General features: G+C 35.1%; 1 protein-coding gene across 1 annotated transcript; it reads left to right on the top strand.

Moving 5' to 3' along the window:
* Positions 1 to 16,088: 16,088 nt before the first annotated feature.
* LOC133866216 (protein STRICTOSIDINE SYNTHASE-LIKE 12-like) lies at positions 16,089 to 17,424 on the top strand. Its single transcript, XM_062302755.1, has 3 exons — positions 16,089 to 16,327; positions 16,544 to 16,813; positions 16,935 to 17,424. The coding sequence occupies exons 1-3, from the start codon at positions 16,089 to 16,091 to the stop codon at positions 17,422 to 17,424; spliced, it is 999 nt and encodes a 332-aa protein (XP_062158739.1).
* The last annotated feature ends 6,363 nt before the right edge of the window (positions 17,425 to 23,787 follow it).

Below are 23,787 nucleotides of genomic sequence, written 5' to 3' on the forward strand. Positions count from 1 at the left end.
CACTTATCGTGTTCGGACACCACGCAATATAAACTGAAAAATGGGACTTTTTGGCTCATTTTATGGTTCTACTTGCCCCTCACTCATTGTCTCACTAGGGTTTTCACTTTAAACCCCCATTTTTTGAAGATCCAAGACCCATAACTAAAATCTAACACCGAGAATGTGATCTACACGAAGAGATCTATGTTTTGACCGATTGGTTTGAGGTAATTTTGAAATCTCTATTCTCTCTAGATTTTGGGCTAGTCCTTGAGAGATTGAGCTTGGTCTTCTTATATTCTTTAGGTTTTACACATTTTGGAACTTCCTAAACATTCCCTAAGCTTCAGGTCGTGTTTGGGTGGATTTTGGTAAGTTTTCCAAAACCTTAGTTTTTGGGTTTTCGTTTATAGTGTAATTTTATGTGTCTAACCCTATGATTGTCTTATGGGATAGTGTTTTTTTGGGTTAGATTGTCAAATGGAACCCTAGAATTCTAAGGGTTTTCCATGGGTCTAGCTCTTAAGCATTTTTAAAAGCTAAGCATGAGTCTAGAGTTAGAAAATGCTAATGTATTGTGCAATTTGGTAATGCAGCAATACATTGCATGGCTTTGGTCGAAGATTCTCCATTAAGCCGAAATTCTCCCAGCCAAAGTGAGTATCTTACTTACTGAGAACTCGAAGTACTGTTATGATTAGAATATTATATGATAGTTTATCGAGCCAATGTTATTTTTGGATGATATATGTGCTTGCGCTTAATTTCAATATCTTGAAGTATGATGAAAAATACTATAGAAATGTTTTATGTGTTGTGAAAGATGGTTATGAAATGAAATTGAGATATGATTATGAAGTAATGTTTGAAGAAATGTTTGAAGAATATTGTATTGAGTTGAGATTTCATGATGTTGATTGAACATGATTAAATTTGGAAGTGATATAGCACAAACACAAAGCACGGATAGTGTTGGAGCACTAGCATAATGAAATCATGTACGTTGAACGAGCCCTGGGGTTGTAGCCTCATGGGTGGAATCAGTAGGTTTCAGATAGTTTGAGCTCCTGGCCTCAGACTCGGTATGTCTAGAGAGTTGTAGCTCCTAGCAACAGTGAACGAGCCCTGGGGTTGTAGCCTCATGGGTGGAACAAGTATAAGTCCAGAAAGTTGTAGTTCGGTATCATAAACAAAGAGCATGCATAGCATAGTGATGTTTGATTTGATTTGGATATGGGTTGTGTACTAGACGTGTTTGTATGCATATGTTTCCTGGTATGGAACGGGAAGCATATGTACAGTGGTATTCGAATAGTTTTTATTGCATTCTATGAAATGGCATGTATTTGGAGTGTGTATTACATGAATTTTCCAAAGGTCCGGAATGTCATGGATGCATGCGCAACCGAGTAATGATGTTAAGTAGATTTCATGAGATGGCATTTGTTTGGAGTGCTTGTAATCCATGAGTTGCCAAAAGGTCCGGAGCTTCACGTATTCATGTACGACCGAAGTATGACATTGAATGAATTGGTTGTGATGTTGTAGATTTGGAGTGCATGTATATTGGAATTCCCCAAAGGTCTGGAATATCCTATATGCACGTGCAGCTGAGATATGACGATGTGTGATTCATGATGGTGTAAGGTTTTGGAATGTACATATGCAAGAATTCCCCAAGGTACGGAAGGAATGCATGTGTATATAGCCAAGATATTACGTCAAATGGTCCCATTTGTGACCATGTTTGGGAGTGTGTGTATATTGGGATTCTCCAAAAGTATGGATGACTCATATGTGCATAAGGCCGAGATCTTGTGTCAATTATATCTTAGATACTCTTGTATGCCTGTATTTTCCCCAAATGTGCGAAAAGCTTGTATACGGGAATATTTGAGTCACACGGCTTATATATATATATGAGTTGATTAGTGAACCAGTTACCATGGTTTACCTTATTGGATAAAAAAACTTTTTACAAAACCTATCATTCCACAACTAGCCGTTATTGTAAACATATGATAGAAATGTAAAGATTGGCTCATTGCGAAAACCAGTGCGTATTATACTCCTGAGTTGGTGAACTCATACTTTCACCTTTACGGACGTGGCTAACACCACGACCAAATAGATGATGTTCCTTTGGCTGCAGGTACCGCATATGTCGACGACGACCTTGTGGCAAACTAGTTGGGATACTACGACTAAAGCTCATCGCTCAGGTCGTTTATGTGTTGGACTTGGATGGTCCCTTTTGTTGTATATTTTGTATATGGCTAGTGTCGTCTGTGACACATGTATTTGTTTAGCCATTCTTTTGTTGCATAGTTAATGTTTTGGACTAAGCCTTAAAAAGATAGACTATTAAATGGCTCTGTTGTTGTGATTAACTTATGTTAGTTTATTAGAGTTGAATTCTGCTGTTTAGATTTGTATTCCGCTACATAGTATTATACTATGATATATTAGGTACAGGTTATGGGACTTGTGCTATAAGTTGGCTGAGTGACAAATAGTCACGCCACTGTGATGACTCATTTTATGTTTGTATAAAAATGCGTATATTGAAATTCTCAAAAGGTTCAGAGACTTGTGTGTGCAGAAAGTCGAAACAGTGTCAAGTACTCTTATGCTTAGATATTCCTGTATACCTGTATTTCCCCAAAGGTTTGAAAAGCTTGTATACGAGCATATCTGAGTCCCATGTTATATATGTAATGGGGTGTATGCTTTAGAATATTACCTTATGATTATAAATGTAATTGTTTACCTTATCAACTAACAAACATTATTAGGCAAATTATCAATCCACAAATTAGCCGTTATTGTAAACATACAGTAAAAATAAAGGGATTGGCTCATTGTGAAAACCCAGGGAGTTTTATACTATTGTGTTGGTGAACTCATACTTTCACATATGCAAACGTAGCTACCACCACGATCGTGTAGATGTAGACGCTTTGGCTACAGGTACCGCTGATGTCAACGAAGACCCAGTGGCATTGTATTTGGGATACTATCACTGAGGTTCTTTGCATTTGGTTGTACATGAGTCAGACTCGGATAGTCCACCTTTTGTATAGACATTTTGTATATGGCTTGTGTCGCATGTAACACTTATTTTGTATAGTCATTCTTTTTATGTAATTAATATTTGAGTTATGCCTTAAACAGGGTTAGATAGATGTATGGTTCTTATATTGTATTTACTTATCTTAGTTATGAAAGTTAGTTCCCGCTGCATTGTATTATCTTTGATATATCAGGCATTTGTTATGAGATGTATTAGGTTGATGTTGGCTTAATGACTAATCGTCATGCCACTATGATGATTCCGCTTTGTATTAAAAAAATAAAAAATAATAAAATAATAAAATAAAAGGTCATTGCAAACCACAAGTCATGTTGGAGCAGAGGGTGTCGCACCCCAAGTCCAAAGCAGTGCATAACGCCTAATTAGACCTAATTTTACTCTTATTTGAAATATTTCATTTTCCAACTCTTTTCACCCAAGAACCAATTATTCATACCACCAAACCATTTGTAAACATTAATTAAAGCTATATAAAAATCAAACAAAACTTAATAATAAAACACACTTCCTCAGTAAAATACTTTGTAACTGTCAAATATAATAAATCAAAAATCCCAATTCATCACAAAGATATATTTCCCCAATAGTATAACCTGGGTCCAATATATTTAGAATCTATAACTCCAAGTCTCAAATTTCAAATAAACCAATAACTCGGAACAAAATATTGCTAGAGAAAGTAGGCTACGAATTGTATGATAGTTGTTGTATTTAACTCTATAGGTGTGAAAAATGTGACTTTCCCTTTCATGTTTCCTTAACTTCCCAAACAAATGTAATAACTATTCAATTAAAACTAAACTAAAGGGTATGATAGTTGTTGTAGATTCCTATACATTCAATTAAAACCAACTACCCAAATATTGCAAATGTGTGTGATAGTTGTTTTATGCAGAGCTTGTGAAAAAACAGACAATCACGACTAGGTGTGTACGTCTCTCTCTTTCTTATCTTCTTTTAGAATTAAAAGCTAGTAATAAATAATTTGTTAAATAAATGCAGTGAAGGAGAGTGAAAAAGTTTGGTTTAAAATAAAGGGTTAAAAACCTTCTTGGTACCTATGGTTTGAAAACTATATTTTTTGGTACCTTAGTTTCAATTCGCAATGCAGATGGTACCTAAGTTTTGGGAATAGACAAATATGGTACCTCTTTAGTATAAAATTTAACGGATTGCCACATGTCTACTCTCAGGTGTTGACATGTGGCACAATGTAAAAAAAAATTAAAAAACAGAAAATAAAAATATTTAAAAATTAATAAAAATAATTAAAAATAATAAAACTTAAATAAACAATATTAAAAACATTTTAAAAATTGAAAACAAAAATGAGGAGCCACCCTCTTGGCCAGTCTAGGGGGTGGTCCGGCAACCCCCAATGGCCAAAGAGGGAAAAAAAAAAAACTTGTGAGAGTTTTGGCCCTTGGGGGTGGCCAAACCACCCCTGTGGCACATGGGGGTGGTTCGACCACCTTCGTGGCACATGGGGGTGGTTCGGCCACCCCATGGCCAAAGAGAAAAAAGAAGGAAAAAAAAAATAGAAGGTTTGGCCTTGGGGGTGGCCAAACCACCCCCAAGGGCCACGGGAGTGGCCGAACCACCCCCGTGGCCCATGGAGGTGTTTCGGCCACCCCCATGGCCAAACCCTCGAAAAGGAAAAATTAAAATAAAAAATAAAGAAAATAAAAGTTAAAAAAAAAAAAAAAAAAAAAAAATTAGACAGTTTGGCCACCTCCCTAAAATTTTTCTTACTCCCTGTGAATTTTTTTCAAATATCCTTGTTGCTTACCCTTAATCACTCATTATGAGGCAAATATTTTCAGGAGGACTGTAATGTCCTAGAAAATATTTAATGGGTTTATTAGGATAAAAATAAAAAATAAGTCTATTTGGTGTGTTTTTATTTTGATCCTATAGACTTGTAAATTGTAGTTAAGAAAATAAAATGTAAGAGAATATTTTTAAGTTTAAAAAGAATTAGGAATTTCAAAAGAAATTACAAAAGAAATAAGAAATAAATAAAAGAAGAGTAAATAATTAAAAAAAGGGGGGAAATAATGGGAGGGAGTATCCCAGTGAACTTTTTATCAAAATTAATAAACCATGAATGGTTATTGGCAGAGTTCTGGTAAAGCATAAATCTGAACCAGGCATCAATATAATCATAATAAGAATAGGACAACTCAGAATTGGCAAGCATTCTGGGTTGGGAAGGATGTTCACCCCAATCTTTGAGAAGGAGGATCTTATCAAAGTAGACGCTCATGTAGAGAGTCTTACCGGTTTTTTGGTCAGGAATCGGTTTGAAATGGGCCGATTTTGTTTCAACCAAAATAGTGGTGTAATAGGCAATATCTTTGAGGGTGTGTTCAGGAACTCAATGAAAACGAGGGAGGAAGTAAGCAAGAGCCAACTGGCTTGGTTCTTTAATGGGAGCCATTCCTATCTCAAAAAAAAACAGATGCTGGAAATAGGGTAGGCGAATATAAGCTAAGGGTTTTTCAGCTTTAATAAATGGCATTCTTGGTCTATGAGAAGGACCAAGGAATGGGCTGTATTCAGAGGCAAGAGCACTACTTAAAGTAATATTTGGTTCAGGGCTGAAAGTCATGAACCGGTTAGTAAGTGCCAATGAAGTGGTAATAGGAGAGGCAGCTGGGGTGCCAACAGGGGACGACTCTGACTTAATGGCTAAAGGCTTATTAACAAAAGAATTAACAACTTTTCCTTTTCCTCGATCCTTTTTACTTGCCATGGTGGCACTGCAAAAATTCACGAGTGAGAAAATCAGGGATGGAATTGTTAATTCCTTTAAAATATTCAATATCAAAATCAAAAACACTTAAAATTGCTTGCCATCGGGCAAATATTTGTTTTGAAGCAATATTTTCAACATCTTTTTTCAAAACATATTTTACAGATTTGCAATCAATTCTTAACAAAAATTTATGATTTAAGAAATCAGATTGAAACTTTGTAATGCAAAGAACAACAGAAAGGATTTCTTTTTTAATAGTACTATAGTTCTTTTGTGCATTATTCCAGGATCCAAAATGGAATCGAACAATTTGTTCAGATGATCTTGGTGAAACAATTTGTTTCAGAATTCCTTTATAACCAATGTCGGAGGCATCAGTTTCAACAATTTTGAAAGCAGTATCAGTGGGTATTCCCAAACAAGGAAGAGATCTACCATGAGTTTTGATCTCTCTAACAAGTGAAATATGAACTTCTGTCCAGGGACGAGGATTGTTTTGTAACCTATCAAACAAAGGTTTGCAATACTTTCTCAAATCTTTGTAGAAGTCAGAAATATAATTTAAAGATCCAAGGATCTTTGGAGTTGATTTTTATCAGTGATAACATCAGGGAATTTGCTAGCAAATTCAATGGCTCGATCAATAGGACGGATTTGTCCTTCAGCAATATCGAAACCAAGGAATCGAATCTTGGTTTGGAATAATTTAATTTTCTTTGCATAAACAACAAGTCCATTGGTTTTAATGATTTCTAGAAACGAATTCAAATGTTTCCAGTGTTCATCAATGGATCTAGAATAGATGAGGACATCGTCAATGTAAACAATGGTAAAATGACTAAAGGGGTTAAGAATGTCATTCATGATCCTTTGGAATTCACTAGGGGCATTCTTAAGGCCAAAAGGCATAACATTCCATTCGTAATGTCCAAAGGGTGTGGTAAAGGCAGTCTTATACCTACTCTATCATCAATCTGAATTTGCCAAAATCCAGATTTCATATCAAACTTAGAGAAGACTAGGGCTTCCCTAATGCGGTTGACTAGGTCTTTCCTATTAGGAATAGGGTACCTAATCCATTCTAACACATCATTCAAAGGTTTGTAATTAATTACTAACCGAGGAGAACCTCTTTCAAGTTCAGCATTTTTCATAACATAAAAAGCAGCACAAGACCAAGGGGACTTGCTCTTGCAGATAATATTTTTCGCAAGTAAATCAGCAATTTCTTTATATATATATAAATACATAATGGGCCGCATGGCCTTTCATTTGAAAGGCCGTACGGCCAAACAATGAAATGGTCATTCAGCCATTTCATGTACTGAAGGGCATTTTGCCCTTGAGTTTTTTTTAAAAAAATAAAAAAAAAAAAAAAAAAATAAAGGAATAACGTGAGGCACACATGCGCCTCACTTAAAGAGAAAACAGGAATGAGGCTACTGCCTCATTCCTTCTCTGCGGCAAGAAAAAAAAAAAAAAAGAGAACAGGGAGGAGTTCTCTTAAGCACTTTTATACAAAATTTGCGATCTACGAAGATCCAACTGTCGGATCTTCAATCCGTTTTCGGAAACGTGATCCTTGCACTCGGATCTACGTTCTTACCGATTGTTTTAAGGTAAAACATTAAACTCATGATTTTGTGATTTTTGGGTAAAATCCTAAATATGAGTTTAATCCTCTATATTCTTTAAGTATTTGAGCTTATTGAAGCTTACTTGAGGCTACCCAAACTTTGGGTTGAAGTTTGGTGAATTTGGGTAAGTTTTTCCTCAAGCCTTAATTTTTGGGTATTTAATATTTGTGTGATTTTAAGAGATTAACCCTTAGTAAATTCCATTGTGCTAAGAATATTGTTATTGGGGTTAAGTTTGGCCCTAATTTGATGGATTAGATAAATTTGAGGTTTTTAATTATTTAAAATTAGATTGTTAATTTATGGGCTATTCGCGGTGATAGTGATGATTAACCCAAAATTAACCATGAGTTTTGTAGAAAAATAATTATTTGTGGGTTAGGTTTTAATGTTGGTAATTTGAATAAATTGGGAGTTTTATTTATAAGCCTAGGAATATTGTTAAGTATGAGTTTAGGCAATTGATGGGTAAAATAGTCATTGGGCAATTCAAAGTGAAAATTAGTGTAACTGTTGGATAGAAACTAAATAGATGCAATGTGTTATGTACAGCGGCACTTTGTGGATTGAGCCTAGGACTTGTTAGTGTTGGTGTGCAAGCAGTCATGTGATGTTTTACTCACTGAGAAACTGTTATTTTTATACATTAAAGAATTGCAAAATATATATGTTGTTTTATAAATCCGAACCAACTGTATGTTGAATACCTGTTTTGCTTGATTTGAGTACTTTAGAGTATGTTCAAATACATCAATGATGTTATGAAATGATGTATGAATGAAATGTGTTGAATTGATTTAGAGTGTTTTAATGTGAGCTGTAGTTGAGATTTAAATTATGCAAAGTAGAATGATGTAATTACATGTTGATTGGTTTAGCGAATTTGAAAAAAGCATGATTTACAAAGAATAGGAGTATAGAGTTTGAATTGTATAGTATAAAGCATGAGCATGAGCATGAACATAAGAACGAAAGGAAGAGTAAGCCTCAAAGAATGAAAAGGAAGGAAAGTCTCACAAGGAATGAAAGGACAATCATGAGCATGCATATCATCGTTTAAATTGTGTTATGTTTTCATGATATAGAATATTGTAGTTTTTATGCTAGACGTATTTGTATGCCTAAGAGTTTTACTGGCAAAGAACTTATGTATACTTCTATCGTCTAGTTGCATGATTTTAGAACATTGAGCTTGGATGAACAAGAATATTGTCATGGTTCGGTATGAGTAATACAGTGTCCTAGGATTAGGTAGATGAATTGTCGTGGCACATCAATAAGAAGTGCTTGGATACCTGAGTTTTACTCTAGTAACCGCATGGACAACTATGTACTCGATATGAAGTTGTAATGCCCTAGGATTCGGTGTTAACCATATTCGAAAAATGATAGTAAGCTCGCACTGAAGAGCAAGATGGCATGTTTTAAGCTTAGTGTGCTTGGTTATGACGCTATTGGTTGCGATATCAGTGTGACTTGGGAGTAGGTAGATGAAATGTCATGGTACATCAGTAAGAAGCGCTTGGATATCAAAGTTTTACTCTAGTAACCGCATGGACAGCTATGTACCAGAGACATGAAGTTGTAATGCCCTGAGGCACGTTGATATCACAGTTAATAACGTTAGATCACTGTGCATTTGAGCTACCAACATAAAAGGATTATTGTAGGTGGGTTTATACGTGGTTGTGTCCAAGCCATTGGAACTTCTACATATGGGTCCAACTACATAGTATGTTTTAAATGTTTTTCTGATAGTCGGTGTTTGCTATATCAGCTATGGGGATTTTTCAAACAAAATTTTATAAATTGGTAGCTGTTATAGTGTACGCGAGACTAAAAAGAAAAGTTGGTTCATTGCGAAAACCCAGTTAGTTTAATATCACTGAGGTCTCGGTATTATGTACTGAGGCGGTAAACTCACCATTTCACCTATACGGATGTGGCAAACCCCCACAACCGTATAGATGATGTCCCTTTGACTGCAGGTACACCTGACTTAGAGGAGGACCCCGTAGCTGCGTATTTGGGATATTACGATTGAAGCACACCGCGACAGTCGTATTGAGCTGGACTATGGAGTTCACTCTTTGGGGTATTTTGTATATGACTAGTGACATAAGTGTCACATATTCTTTTGTGTAGCCATTCTTTTGTATTAGTGGATAACTGTAAGCCTTAAACAATTAAACAGATATATGGCTCTTTTGTATGGACCACATGTATTTCCGATACGTTTTCCGTAATGAGTTTTAGTGTTATGATTATTCCTCTGTTAGATATTACTCTAAATATCATGTACATGATATGGAGCATGTACGTAGGTTCGCTGAACGACACGTAGTCGTGCCACTGTGATGACCCTTTTATGTTTTTTTTTAAAAAATGTTTTATACAAAAAAAAAAAAAAAAAAAAAAAAAAAAATGGGTCGTCACAGCAAATGGTATCAGAGCCATTGTCCAGCCTGAGATGGTAGGAGCGTGTACAAGCCCAATGAGGGATGCCAGCGGGGACGCTGGGTCCAAAGAAGGGGTGATTGTGACATCCCACATCGCTTGAGAATGAGGATGTGCTTATATGTATAAATGCACCATTTATGACACAACGCGTTTTAAAGCCGTGATAGCGATGAACCTATCAGAACTCCACAGTTAAGCGTGCTTCTGCTAGAGCAATCCCAGGATGGGTGACCTCCTGGGAAGTTTGGTTCGGGGAGCCAAAAGCGGACAATATTGTGTCATTGGGGGTGGGTCGTTACAAGGACTGAAATTCACGACTCAAGCCAACGATTTGTCACTATTTTAGGTGTTTTGGTAAATTAGGTCAGAGTTGTTCAGGTGTAGGTCGATGAAACCAAGGTTGAAGATAACCTAATTTAATTAATGAAAAATACATCGTTTAAGCTATGAGTTTACAAAAGAAAGTTTAACTGATTCAAACGTGCAATTTCACATATTTTGCTAGATTTGGTTTAGTCTTAAAGCGACACCGTTTCTTATTTTGAGATTGTAAGAGGCGCCAACTTTTTCTTCCTTGGAAATTGGTAGGTACATCGAAAGTTTCACTTGCACTGGGAGTTGGTCGCACATGAAGCCATGCAGCTAGTGAAACCAAGGTAACGTTGGGCCTTAGTTTGGGTAGTCAAAGTCAACATTCATCTGTAGGTTTCAACAAGTTGGGGCAGCAAAATATCCCAGCTGTAAATCTAGAATGGGGCCAGTGCTAGTCTAACCGCCCCGGTTTTTAACCGCTAACCGCCTTTATTATTATTATTATTATTATATATTTTTAAAATGACACCAAAACGGCGTGGTTTGGACGTTACGGTGTTTTAAAACAAAACAAAACAATGAAACATCTCTAACTCTCTCACTCCCAGTGCACTGCACTCCCTTCCCTCTCTCTCGACTCTCACTCTCTCAGTCTACTCTCATATCTCTCTCTCTCTCTCTCTCTGCAACACGATCATGTCGTCGACGAGATCATTGCCAACAAAGCCATCTTATGTCAACTTCACTGATGGTCTGATACATAGCGTTTGGCGATGCGGCCAGTGGCCATGAACCAGGTCGCCATGAACCCCATCAACACCATCTTCAGTGAGATCTGAGCTCCTACGAACATGTTTTCTTTAGTTGCTTCTTAGATCTGAATATTTGTGACTTGATTTGTTATTACAGACCTTGATTTTTTATTCTAGGTCTTAGATATGAATATTTGTGCCTTGATTTGCTATTCTAGGCCTTGATTTGTTATTTTAGGCGTACGATCTGAATCTTTGTTCTATGATAGGTGATCGGCATTCGACACCAACAGCAAAAAGGCCAAAAATAAAATAAAATAAAATAAAACCGGTTGCTGGTTACCGGTTACCGATTGGTGGTTTATAATTGCCAACCAGCGGTTATTTCATAACCGCCAACCGCCTAGGTGATTGGCAGTTTGCAAATTTCTAATAACTGCTATGTGGTTGTAGTTAGCGATTTTAGCCAATAACCACTAACCGCAACCGCCTTTTCACCCCTACTTGAGCGGTTTATTTATTTAATTTTTTGAAGTTAGAGGGGTTTTATTCATTGTGGTTTATTTGACAAACAAATTGTATTTTGATTCTTCAAGGATTAATTTATAATCAAATTAAGCTTAACATTAATATATATTTATCAGTGAATCCACTAATCACTAATTTGATATATACAAAGGTGAAACTAGAAATTTAACTTTAAAGAAATCAAATTGCATTATATATATATATATGACTTAGGAACCGATCCCAACTCAACTCTTCTCTTTTCTTCTCTATTTTTTTCAAAAACATTTATCACCCAAACATCATTTCAAACATAATGTTTCTGCTTTTTTTTTCTAGGTATCCGTAATTTTGAAAAAAGTTACAAAGACTACAAATCAAAACAAAAAAAAAATTGTACACCCAAACGTACCCTTAGAATATTTTTTTAAACAAATTTAAGAGTTCATTTCTTTTTTTAACATTTCTTTTTTATTATGAGGATAGGGAGGGGGCAATGACCCCTATATATATATATAAAGACAAAAGTAAGAATCTAATTTATGAGATTGGGGCTTTCAAAAACAAAATTAAGAGAATAGGTTACAGTGGGACCGCTATTAATAACAGAGCAAAAAAAATAAAAACTCTTAAACAAAATTTGCATACATAATTTTTTTTAATATTTTTAATTTATTTTTGTTTAACTTTATTTTTTTAAAAAAATTCTTGACTCCGCCACTGCGTGTGAGCATTTTGTAAATACATCCTTAGTCTGTGATAACTGATTCATAACTACATTGTGGCATATTTGTTGTCATCGTGGCACAACAGTGATTACCTTATAAAGTGACCTTGGATAATTCTGCAAAAATATTATTTTATGGGAATTATGTCTGCTCGTAGTATTTTGGAATGTGAATCATTATTTTGTTTTAAATTTTCAATTCCCCTAACCCCATTATTTGTGCTACTTACTGAGCGTCAACTCATCCTTACACACTATCAAATGACTTACCCACACCGAGGACTAACGGAATCAATATCCAAAAGCACCAAAATTGATACATATATCCATGGACTTTCTTAGGATCGATCATATCATAAAGGTAGCCACATACAGGAAAAAAATCCACAAAGTACACAGTAGTTATATACAGCAAGATTAAGGAAAAACCAAAAACAAAAACCGAAACATCATTCTTAATTCACCCTTTCACAGTCTAAAAGCCAAGAGAGCTTCTCAAATTTTTTATGGGTTTTTCAGCTTGTAGTTGTCATTTGTGTTTAATTCTCTAATGACAACTTCCATTGTAAAAAAAAGTATAGCTGAAGAACGAATAGAAGGGCCAGAAGGGATTGGTAAATTCTAACATTCAAAAATATGGTAGACTTCTGCTTTTTTGGATTTCAATACTAAAGACATTTTGATGTAAAGTCTTAATGATTTATTGTCATGTGGAACCAAAACTTGTGTATTAATCATATGTGAGAACAATAGTTTAAATCCACGTTGTTTTGAAGGTTTAGATTAATGTTTTATTGTCAAAAGCTAATATTTCTTAGGCCTTTAACTTTAACAGGAGCATTCTCTAGGGGGCAATAATCAATTTCTTGTGGATAGTGCAACAAACATTCTCTCTTATAGTCTTTGAACAAAATAGCTAAAAGAAAACTCCTTCACTACCTAGAATGAATTCTTCACGGATGTAGGTTTAACCAATTCATTTCAAAAGGAAAATTTTACCTTTTTTCTGTATAAAGTGGAATAAAATAGATAAGATGAGATAACATGCTTTTTGACTTGGCTAATATTAGAAACTACATTTTAATCTCACAACTATTCCACAATACTAAACTGGCAAGCCCAAATACTAGAGGAGTTCATGCCCCACTTCCTTTGCTCCACTGCGACCAAAGATTAAGAATTTGAGATAGAAAGAAAGATTGGTTTGTGGGGCAAGCAAGATGAACCAATCGCTTATACCTTCTATTAAATGAATTTAATTCAAGGGGAGGAGTGGGGAGTATCAATTTGGTAGAAGGACCAATAGTCATGGCCATAGGGAGCGAGATCTCGATGTTTGTATGTGTGATTCTGACTTGGAAGGGTTTGTGGGGACTACCACTTCAGAAATGTAAAATAATTGCGGGATAAAAATTTGATGTATACAGCATACTCTTTTGGCTTAAAAAGGGAAGAGACTAGAAAATGATAATTCTTACTCTTTCCCCCACCCCCAATCACCCACTATCCCTATTCATAGTGTTTAGGACCTTCCTTCCCTTCCCACCTACCACCCTACCCTCTATCCCTATTTGTAATGGGAAGTACCCTCCCTGTGACGTCCCACATCGCCTGGAAATGGGGATGTACTTATATGTATAAATGCACCCTATATGACACAACGCGTTTTTAAGCCGTGATGATGACGAACCTATCAGAACTCCGCAGTTAAGCGTGCTTCTGCGAGAGCAATCCCAGGATGGGTGACCTCCTGGGAAGTCTGGTATGAGGAGCCAAAAGCGGACAATATTGTGTCATTGAGGGTGGGTCGTTACAAATGGTATCAGAGCCATTGCCCAGCCTGAGATGGTGGGAGCGTGCACAAGCCCAAGAGAGTTGCCAGCGGGCACTCGCTGGGATGCCAAGAATGGCGTGATCCCATGAGGGTCGCCAGCGAGGACGCTGGGTCCTAAGGGGGAGTGATTGTGACGTTCCACATCACTTGGGAATGGGGATGTGCTTATATGTATAAATGCACCCTATATGACACAACGCGTTTTAAAGCCGTGATGATGATGAACCTATTAGAACTCCGCAATTAAGCGTGCTTCTGCGAGAGCAATCCCAGGATGGGTGACCTCCTGGGAAGTCTGGTATAAGGAGCCAAAAGCGGAAAATATTGTGTCATTGAGGGTGGGTCGTTACACTCCCTAAAAAAAAAATATATATATATATATATATATATATATATATATATATATATATATATATATATATATATATATATATATATATATATATATATTTGCAACTCTTTCCTCACATAATGAATTCTCTTTTGAAGTTTTTTTAAAGGACCCACCTTCTCAATCCCCTACCATCTATCCCTATTTGTAGTGGGAAGGTCCTTCTCACTCTTCCCCATTAATGTATTTTTCTGATGCACTTAAAAAAATAAATAAATAAATAAAAATGTTGCCTTCAAATTATTTACACCTCGTTCCTTAAATGATAAATTCTCTTTCGAAAAAGTTTAAAGGACCCTCCCCCTGCCCTATATGGATATACATGCGGGCGGATATTAATCGCTCACATTCGCTCCGCATATGTGGATGTGAATAGCAGTTTTAAGGGATGCAAATGTGGTTAACTAACCGCATCCACATACCATTTATATACTATTTATTTTATACATTTCTTATATATATATTCATGAAAACAACATTATTTTAGTGTTTCATACCAAAATAACGTCGTTTTAGATTAAGTATAGGTTATGTTTAAATTAGTTTGGTTTGATATGTTGTTTTCTCATATAATATGTGAAGTCCAACATTGCCTAGGTATAGGAATAAGGATGTGCTTATATGTGTATTCGCATCATTCTTGACACAACACGTTTTAATGTCGTGATAGCCATGAGCCTATCAGAACTCCGCAGTTAAGCGTGCTTATGAGATAATAGTATTAGGATGGGTGACATCCTAGGAAGTTTGGTTCGAGGGAGGCAAAAGCGGACAATATTGTATTGTTGGGTGTGGGTTGTTACATAACACGTTATCAAAAAGACAAAAGTAATGTGAAATCAATATACTTTCAAAAGATTATGGCTTAAAAACAATTAAAACAAATCCAAAACACTAAAAACAAGCCTAAAATATTTTTAAAATATGTCCAAATAGAGACCCAAAGAAGAAGAAGAAAAAAAGAATAAAATAAACTCATTACATAATATGCGGATAGCAAATAATAACCGTGCAGATGTGATCTCTTTCCTTACATGATAAATTCTCTTTTGAATTTGTTTAAAGGACCACCCCAAACACCCTCTATCCCTATTTGTAGTGGGAAAGACCCTCCCTCCCTTCCCTCCTTCCACCCTACCCTCTATCCTATTTGTAGTGGGAAGGACCCTCCCAAGCTCCCTTCCTCAAATGTTCTTTTTCTGATGTACTAAAAAAAATAAAATGTTGCTTTCAAATTATTTGCATCTCTTTCCTTAAATGATAAATTCTCTTTTAAATGTGTTTAAAGGACCCTCCCACCCAACCCCCGGCCCTACTCTCTATCCCTATTTGTATGTGGAAATTAATGACCCTCCCTCCCTAACGCAATGTTCTTTTTATTATATATGCACTTAAAATGTCATATATATTGCTTTTAAGTTATTTGCATCTTTTTCCTTATATGATAAATTTTCTTTTGAATTTGTTTAAAGGACCCTCCCCCCTTACCCCCTGCCTTCTATCCCTATTTGTAGTGGGAAGGACACTCCCTACCAGTTTTTAATGAACCCACGCGACATTTTAGGGCATATTTTTAAGTTGGATGCCTATAAATACCAGTGTGGGTTTCAATCGTTCTTCATATCTTCAAGATCATGGCTACACTATTCTCTCTCGTCCTTACCAAGGTTGCCATCCTCCTCTTGTGCATTGCTCCTATTTCACTTTCTCTAACTTTTGAGAAGATTCCATTGCCAACAGGTGCCGCAGGTCCTGCATCTTTTGCCTTTGACTTGTTTGGTGGACCCTATGTGGGTGTCCAAGACGGTCGAATTCTCAAATATGAAGGACCCACTACTGGTTTCGTAGATTTTGCCTTCGACACGCCAACTAGGTTGATTTGGAACATATTCACATAAACAAAATCATTTTATGAGAGTTAATGTTTAGTTATATATAAACTTAGACAAAAACATGTGAAGAATAGCTAGCACCAAATAATTAATTAGTTTTAGAGGCAGCATTATATTAGATATTGCTCTTTAAGCTTTATTAATGTATTTGAAACGTACAGATTAATGTATTTTTTGTGGGAAATCTGATTGATTAGGTCGAAGGCGGTATGTGATGGGCAAACTAATGATTCTTTGGGACCCACCTGTGGGAGGCCATTTGGTTTGGATTTCTACATTTTGACGCAACAGCTCTACGTAGCTGATGCATATTTTGGGCTTTTGGTGGTGGGATCTAATGGAAGGCTGGGAACCATTCTCGCCAGCGGTGTTAATGAGACGCGATTCCGCTTCCTTAATAGTGTAGGCCTCGACCCGTTAACTGGAGTTGTTTACTTCACAGAATTTAGTGTTGTTTACCAGCTAAGGTACCTAGCTAATTTCTCATATCTTGCCTTTGAAATTTTCGAAAAGAAACACAAAATATATAGAAATAACGTACATGAGAGATGGATGAATATATGGTACTGTTTACTGTTTGTGATACAGCAATATTACTCAGGCAATACTTAATGGCGATGCAACAGGAAGTTTATTAAAATATGATCCAAAGACAAGGCAGGTTTCTGTGTTGCTAACAAGGCTTTCTGGAGCTGCCGGGGTTGCAGTTAGTGCTGACGATGCATTTGTTCTCGTCTTAGAGCAGATAGGTCAAAGAATTCAGAGGTTTTGGATCAAAGGTCCTAAAAGAAATACGGCCGAAACTTTCATAACCTTCCAAGGAAGACCAAATAAAATCACAAGAACCGGATTGGGAGATTTTTTGGTGGTAGTGAATGTAATAACAAACCAATCTACCCAAGACGTTCTACCCACCGTGGTAAGGATCAATGCATTTGGCACTGTTGTAAAAAGGGTGGCACTTGACAGGCAGTATAACGACACGGGAGTCACTGAAGTTATAGAACATCTTGGGGAATATTATATCGGGTCTCAATATGTGAATGTGACTTTTGTTGGTGTCTATGGCATCCTCTAAAGAGTCTTCAAATATTGGCATTTAATTTGCATGTATTGGCAACCAGTACAGGTACTAATTAAATAAGAGTTGCACTTTCAATTTCATATCATGTGCATGCTTTTGTTTGTTTTATGCTCGATCAACTAGCTAGAAATGGCGTGAGTGCCAAACCTAGAACAGATATTAACCATGTATAATCATATAAGAAAATAAAATAAAAAATGTAGAAATAACCAGGAACTACTGTGTGTTAGAATATATATTTTTCATATTGCGCGCATTGATCCTCAAATATTCTCCACTTAGATTTGATTGCAGAGAGATTTGATTATCATACAATGTACGTAGCCCTTAGATCGGCAATTCACAGTGTTGGACATAGGTGTACGTCTTATACAGAACTACCCCAAAATTCTTAAGCTATTGCTTCTGTTTGCCTCTCCATACTTATATTCCCTATAAATTTCTAGAACGCGATTCACAATGCATTATGAGCCTGAGAAACAGACCTCATAACAGGACCTTGAACAAGAAAGTTGGCAAGATGAGTCCTGTGAGACTTCCTGTAGACATAAAATATAACATCTTAATATAGAAATTGAAGACCTAATAATAAGACAAAAAAAATATATGAATACTTACAAAGATAAATATTTGTTAATATTTAATGTGAATGTTTATAGGATTAAATATTCATTAATATTTAAGGCATATTTATAGTTCTAAATTGACTAAATTAGATTACGGGACCTTAATCTATAAATCGAAATAGAAATAACCAACCTGTCGAGGATAAGGATTGAAACAATATACATGGTTCATCTGTGTTGAAAATATGAGTGTAGTTGGTAGGGGCGGGTGTCCTACAACTACGAGAAGCATATTGTACAGAAAAATTATTAAAATCATCAAACGGAAAATCCATGCTGCACTCTCATTCTTTAACATGCAAATATCCCAAATAAAATATTAACATCATTTTTTTTAATACAATAAAATAAGCAGAGAAAACAAATATTATAAAGTCAAAAATTACTACTAACACAAAAGCACAAACAATAATACCAAAAATTAAAAACTCACAAACTGGATCAAAAATAAATTTTAGCAAAGTTTCAACTACTGATCTACCGCAAGTGGTGCCCTTTGCGTTGGTGCGTTCAAGCACAATTCTGTGGATTGTCTCACCAAAGGCGCAAAAGAATGACTGGAACTCTTTCTTCTTCTTCTTCTTCTTCTTCTTCTTCTTCTTCTTCTTCTTCTTGGTTAGAACACAAGAAACAAAATAAAACCAAATTCAAAATTCAAAATCCTAAACTATAACTATTAGAAAGATAAAACCAATTTAGAAATAAATTGTTTTCAAAAATAAATCAAATCTCCGACAATGGCGCCAAAAAATTTGTTGTGCAAATTTTATTAACTCACAAGTGCACAAATCATTTGCAACAAAGGGTTTGGCAAGTGAGAGGTCGATGCCACAGAGAATTGTGTTCTTCAAAATAATTTTGCATCTAAACTAATTAAATCCTAACCTAGTTCGGCAAAAGGTTTGATTTTTTATTTTTTTGCAATTAAAAGAAAACATAAATTAAATAAAGGAAAATAAATAGAAAGAAAAACACTAAAGTTTAGGAATCCACACTCACCGAATCATAACAACTACTCCCTGTTCATCAATATTAATCTGAAGTTCTCACAATTAAAATCTTATGTTTGTTTTACTATGCTTCAAACAGTTAATCAAAACCATCACATGTATCCATTCATTTACACAAAAGAAATCTGATTTCAATTAAATCATCAACTATATCCGTAAATCACAAGAAGATATCAAATATCCATTAAAAATATCAATTGTATTTGTAAAACAAACCACAAGGGATATCCAATTGTTTTATTAAAAAAAAAAAAAAAAAAACTAAGCAATCAATTATGTAAAATTATCTCAAATCATCAAATGTATCCTTGAATCACAAAAGATATTCAAAAATCATTCCACAAATTAAAAAGAAGTAAAACAGTTGTAACATTAAACCCAATAAAATAAGACAATAATGACTTACATGAAAGTACTGTTGTTCTTCATCGATAAGGCTTCATCCTCAACCTTAGTTGAGAATTTAGCTACACATGATTATGTAAAATAAAACCTAAACATAAAGAAAATATGTGAAATTTCGTTTCTGGTCTCTAGCCTCCTTTTCTTGAGGCTTAGCAGTCTATTTATAGGGAGTAAAATAACCCTAGAAGCCCTAGAGATCCCAGAAAAATCGTACTTCAATCTCCTAGTCAAATTACGAAGCAATCCTAGTACAAATCCGAATAAGATTCGTCCAGATTTGTGTTCTTATATTACAAGACACTTTTGGCGTAGCAGACTTCCGAATTAAGGAAATTCTATTTCACAATGATTTGTAGTAGCTTGAGTTAGCTTTCCAACGCTACTAATTTCACCTTAATCCAACACTCAAACTGAAAAAGTTATAGTCAAAATACTAAGACGTGTGCAAAATCTGAAATTTAATCCAATCTGATTTTGACTCCAATTAGAGAAATTCTGATTTAATCATTTTATTGATTTGGTTAAACATAACCACATTATCTAGGCCTTCTCAAAGTGTTCTTTCTTCCAAACTTTGCATTTTTCACCTTAAAGCTGTCGTTTTCCTTTAGCAACCTACAAAACACTAAAAACACAAATCTAACACAAAACATTAGATTAAGACATAGCTAAAGAATTAACTAATGTAAATTAAGGGGTTTAAATATGCAATATTTTGTACTCATCACCAACGTAACAGAGACATGGCTCACTGACATCGAGGTGCTATTCGACACTCTCAACTGTACTGACAAACAGAAGGTTCGTTATATTGGACTGAAGCTGACAAGAGAAGTCGGAAGATGGTGGACCTCAAAGAAGGTATTGCTTTCAGAACCCATAAAATAAATCATGGTACTATATAAGAGTTATACCTAGATAAAGAAAATTTGTTCCTAAATCAAACAACAAGAATGAGGTAACTAATTTATGGCATTAATATTGGATATTTATGTTTCACCATACTTAAGAATTGTTTCATTATGGATTTCCAGAAATTGGGTGTTAGATTAACGATTAAACTATGTTTGAGGTTGAATCAGGAAAAATAGACGTATATAATGGAATACAGGAATAACATATAAATTATAGACTGAGATCGGTGGAACAATTTGAAGGTAGGATTGAAAAATATTATTTTCTTACACCATTTTTTAGGGAAAGGGAAAACAAAGATTGTTCAGTAGGACTTGATGTTAAACATTGTATCCAACTAATGATATCATGAATTTAAAATATAGTTGTGATTGTATAGACGAAAGTGCCAACCATATAATGCATATCTGAGTTCAAGGTAATTTTCGAGGATGTGTGCTAGTCTGATTGATTAGACATAACAATTGACTACTTAGTGTTATCATTGGAAGACCACATAGATTAAAACCATATCTCGAGGACAGTCAATAGGAAAGAAATATCTCAATCTCCCACTAAGCCATATTTGAGGATGATTAAGGTAAATAATATCTTGATTTGAAACTTCTTACTTAGTGTGAATTGTTATGAACTGTATGATTTACATTATCGAGGTCTTGGAAAATTAAGAACTATTACTTACTTGAGGTATAGGAATGGTTAGACCTAAATTAATGTTAAAAGATTTTTGATGGAAGGAAACTCCGACCCGTACAAAACCTAAGGATGATTAGAATGGTCTTATAATCGAGGCATTAGGTCATGAATAAGATTCTTCCCTAGAATTAGAAGATGAAATTCTGAATATTATTTGAGATACTTGACAGCATGATGATTTGATCATATAGTATCACATACGTACTAGTAATAAAGACCTGATCAAGAGTAGACCTTTACAATGAAGCAGAGAAATAAAAATGATGTAAATGGTGAAAAGTCATCTGATGATAGATAGAAATGAAATATACATTATTTTCTTACATTCTTTTTATTTCTTAGAACATTTCCATATGTGGACAATTAGAATAACCTATGTTCAACGATTAGACACTACACTTAAAATTTGTGTCACCCGATTAAGACAAGTGAAAACTTAGGAGTTAAGTTTTCTTTTGATGTAAACTTTATGAATTTCGAAGATGAAATTCTATTAAGAGGGGAGGAATGTAGCGCCCCAGATTATAAGACATAAAATATAACTTTTTAAAATAGAAATTTAAGACCTAATAATAAGACAAAAGAATATATGAATATTTACAAAGATAAATATTCGTTAATATTTAATGTGACTATTTATTGGATTAAATATTCATTAATATTTGAGGTATATTTATAGTTCTAAATTGATTAGATTAGATTATGGGACCTTAAGCTCTAAATCGAAATTGAAATAACCAACCTGTCGAGTGGGGGATCGATCCCCATGGATGGGAGATCAATCGACATGACGATCGATTCCCATAAGCAAACACTCGATCAACACAGCGCTCGATCGCCAGTTCCTGTCGATCGATCGCCATAGTTCTATAGAGTGCATATTCCATCGCATCGAACACCTGTCTCTGTTTTGGTAAAAATATCTTCAACTTGCTGCCCACGTTTGATTCTCAGCCATTAGATGCGATCAAAACAAAGCTATCCCAGCCATCTAAATTAGTATATAAGGAGATTCACGCCCCCCCCCCCCCCCCCCCCCCTCTCTCGGTTTCACGCCAACTCTCTCTTCTTCCTTCTTCTTTCTCTACAACTCTCTTCTCTCTATTTCTCTCTTTGCAGGAAGAAGGAAGCAAGCAGTTGCCTTTGTTCTCTTGCTCTCTTTTATTCTCTTAAACTCCAGTAGCCTATATTCTTCTTAAGAAGCAAGAAAATCTCTCCCTCTCTCTGTCTCGGCAAGCCAAGAAACAGCAACCTCTCTATTCTCTTATTTCTGTTCGGCCACCTGCTGTTTTCTAGCAGCTTTTCCTTTCTTTGGTAATAGAAAAAGAATCCCCTCTCCCTCTGTTCTTCCCATGATCAGTAGCAATAGTAGGTTTATTACAGAAAAACAAAAGAAGAAAGAACACTCTTTCTTCCTTAAACTCTCTCTCAAGTTCTCTTTGTTTTTCTTTCCAACACAGGTTGCACTCTCTTTAGCAGAAAATGCCAAAGTTCTCTCTCTGTCTTCAGCAACAAATTAAAGAAAAGGTGGAAACCCCTCTCTAAAACTCTCTCTCTCTCTCTCTCTCTCTCTCTCTCTCTCTCTCTCAATGGAAGGCAGAAGACTCAAGTATCTTTTCTAGATATTTCAGGACTTCTTAAAAAGCTTTGGTATATTATGAGTTATTAGATTATCTAATGTTTTAGTGCTATGTTCAAACAGGATTTTTAAAGTGGCGTATTTGATTTATAAAACACGTCGTTATGATGCCTAAGAAAAAATGAGATATTTTACAAAAGTGTCGTTGCGCTGCCCAAAAGTTTAAAAGGTTTTTATAAAAAGCGTCGTTACTCTGCTCAATTTTATAAAGAATAAAATAAGAATTATTTTATGATGAGATCATTAGGCCGTTATCATGTTTCATAAAATGCTATGACTATTAATTATATTAATAGAACTGTTATATCTATTTTTATAAAAATGATATTATACTTTTAGCATATTAATGCTATTATGATGTCTATTTCGATGTATAGATATTTAAGGCAATAAATAATTAAATGTCCTAAATAATGCCCATGTAAAAATATGTGATTATGCAACCGGCCTATTTTATATGTCGTCACAATGTTTAAGCAATATTAGAAAATTAAGTTAAGTTGGTTTAGAAATCAGGAACAATAATAATGTTAAAATAGGTTTTAATGATTTGTGATCACATGTACACAATTTTTTTGCAGTGATCATTTGTGTGAGTATTCACTTAAAACAGAAAAGAATGGTAAGTATACTTACTAAGAGTGGTGCTTGTTTCTTTAATGTCATGATTACGAGTTTAAGTGTATGTGTGTAAATGATGCCGGCTATATTGGATGTGAACGCCTTATCATGTGTAGTCTTTTCATATGCTGACTTCCATAATACATTGATTATAGATGTGTTGAATTGTATATGTATGAATGGACCATTGCATATTATGCATGTTGTTGTGAAGAATGGATTTGTAATAAATGATAAGACCAGAGATGGTTAGAGGCCCCGCCCACAACATTTATAAATAATATGACCGTATCATGGGTTAGAAGCCCACAGCATCTCTAAATATCAAGACCGTATCATGGGTTAGAGGCCCACGGCATCTCTAAACCTATTGGTATGGTTTGCATATTAGGAAGCATATTGATATGGTTTGCACATTAGGAAGCATACTGATATGATTTGCATA

This window comes from Alnus glutinosa, chromosome 4 (genome assembly GCF_958979055.1).
Source record: "Alnus glutinosa chromosome 4, dhAlnGlut1.1, whole genome shotgun sequence".
Lineage (NCBI taxonomy): Eukaryota > Viridiplantae > Streptophyta > Magnoliopsida > Fagales > Betulaceae > Alnus > Alnus glutinosa.

Excerpts from the sequence above, each read along its gene's own strand:
- LOC133866216 (XM_062302755.1), top strand. The coding sequence starts at position 16,089 with ATGGCTACACTATTCTCTCTCGTCCTTACCAAGGTTGCCATCCTCCTC. Across the intron at positions 16,328-16,543 it reads GCCTTCGACACGCCAACTAG|GTCGAAGGCGGTATGTGATG; the intron begins GTTGATTTGGAA and ends CTGATTGATTAG. Across the intron at positions 16,814-16,934 it reads AGTGTTGTTTACCAGCTAAG|CAATATTACTCAGGCAATAC; the intron begins GTACCTAGCTAA and ends TTTGTGATACAG.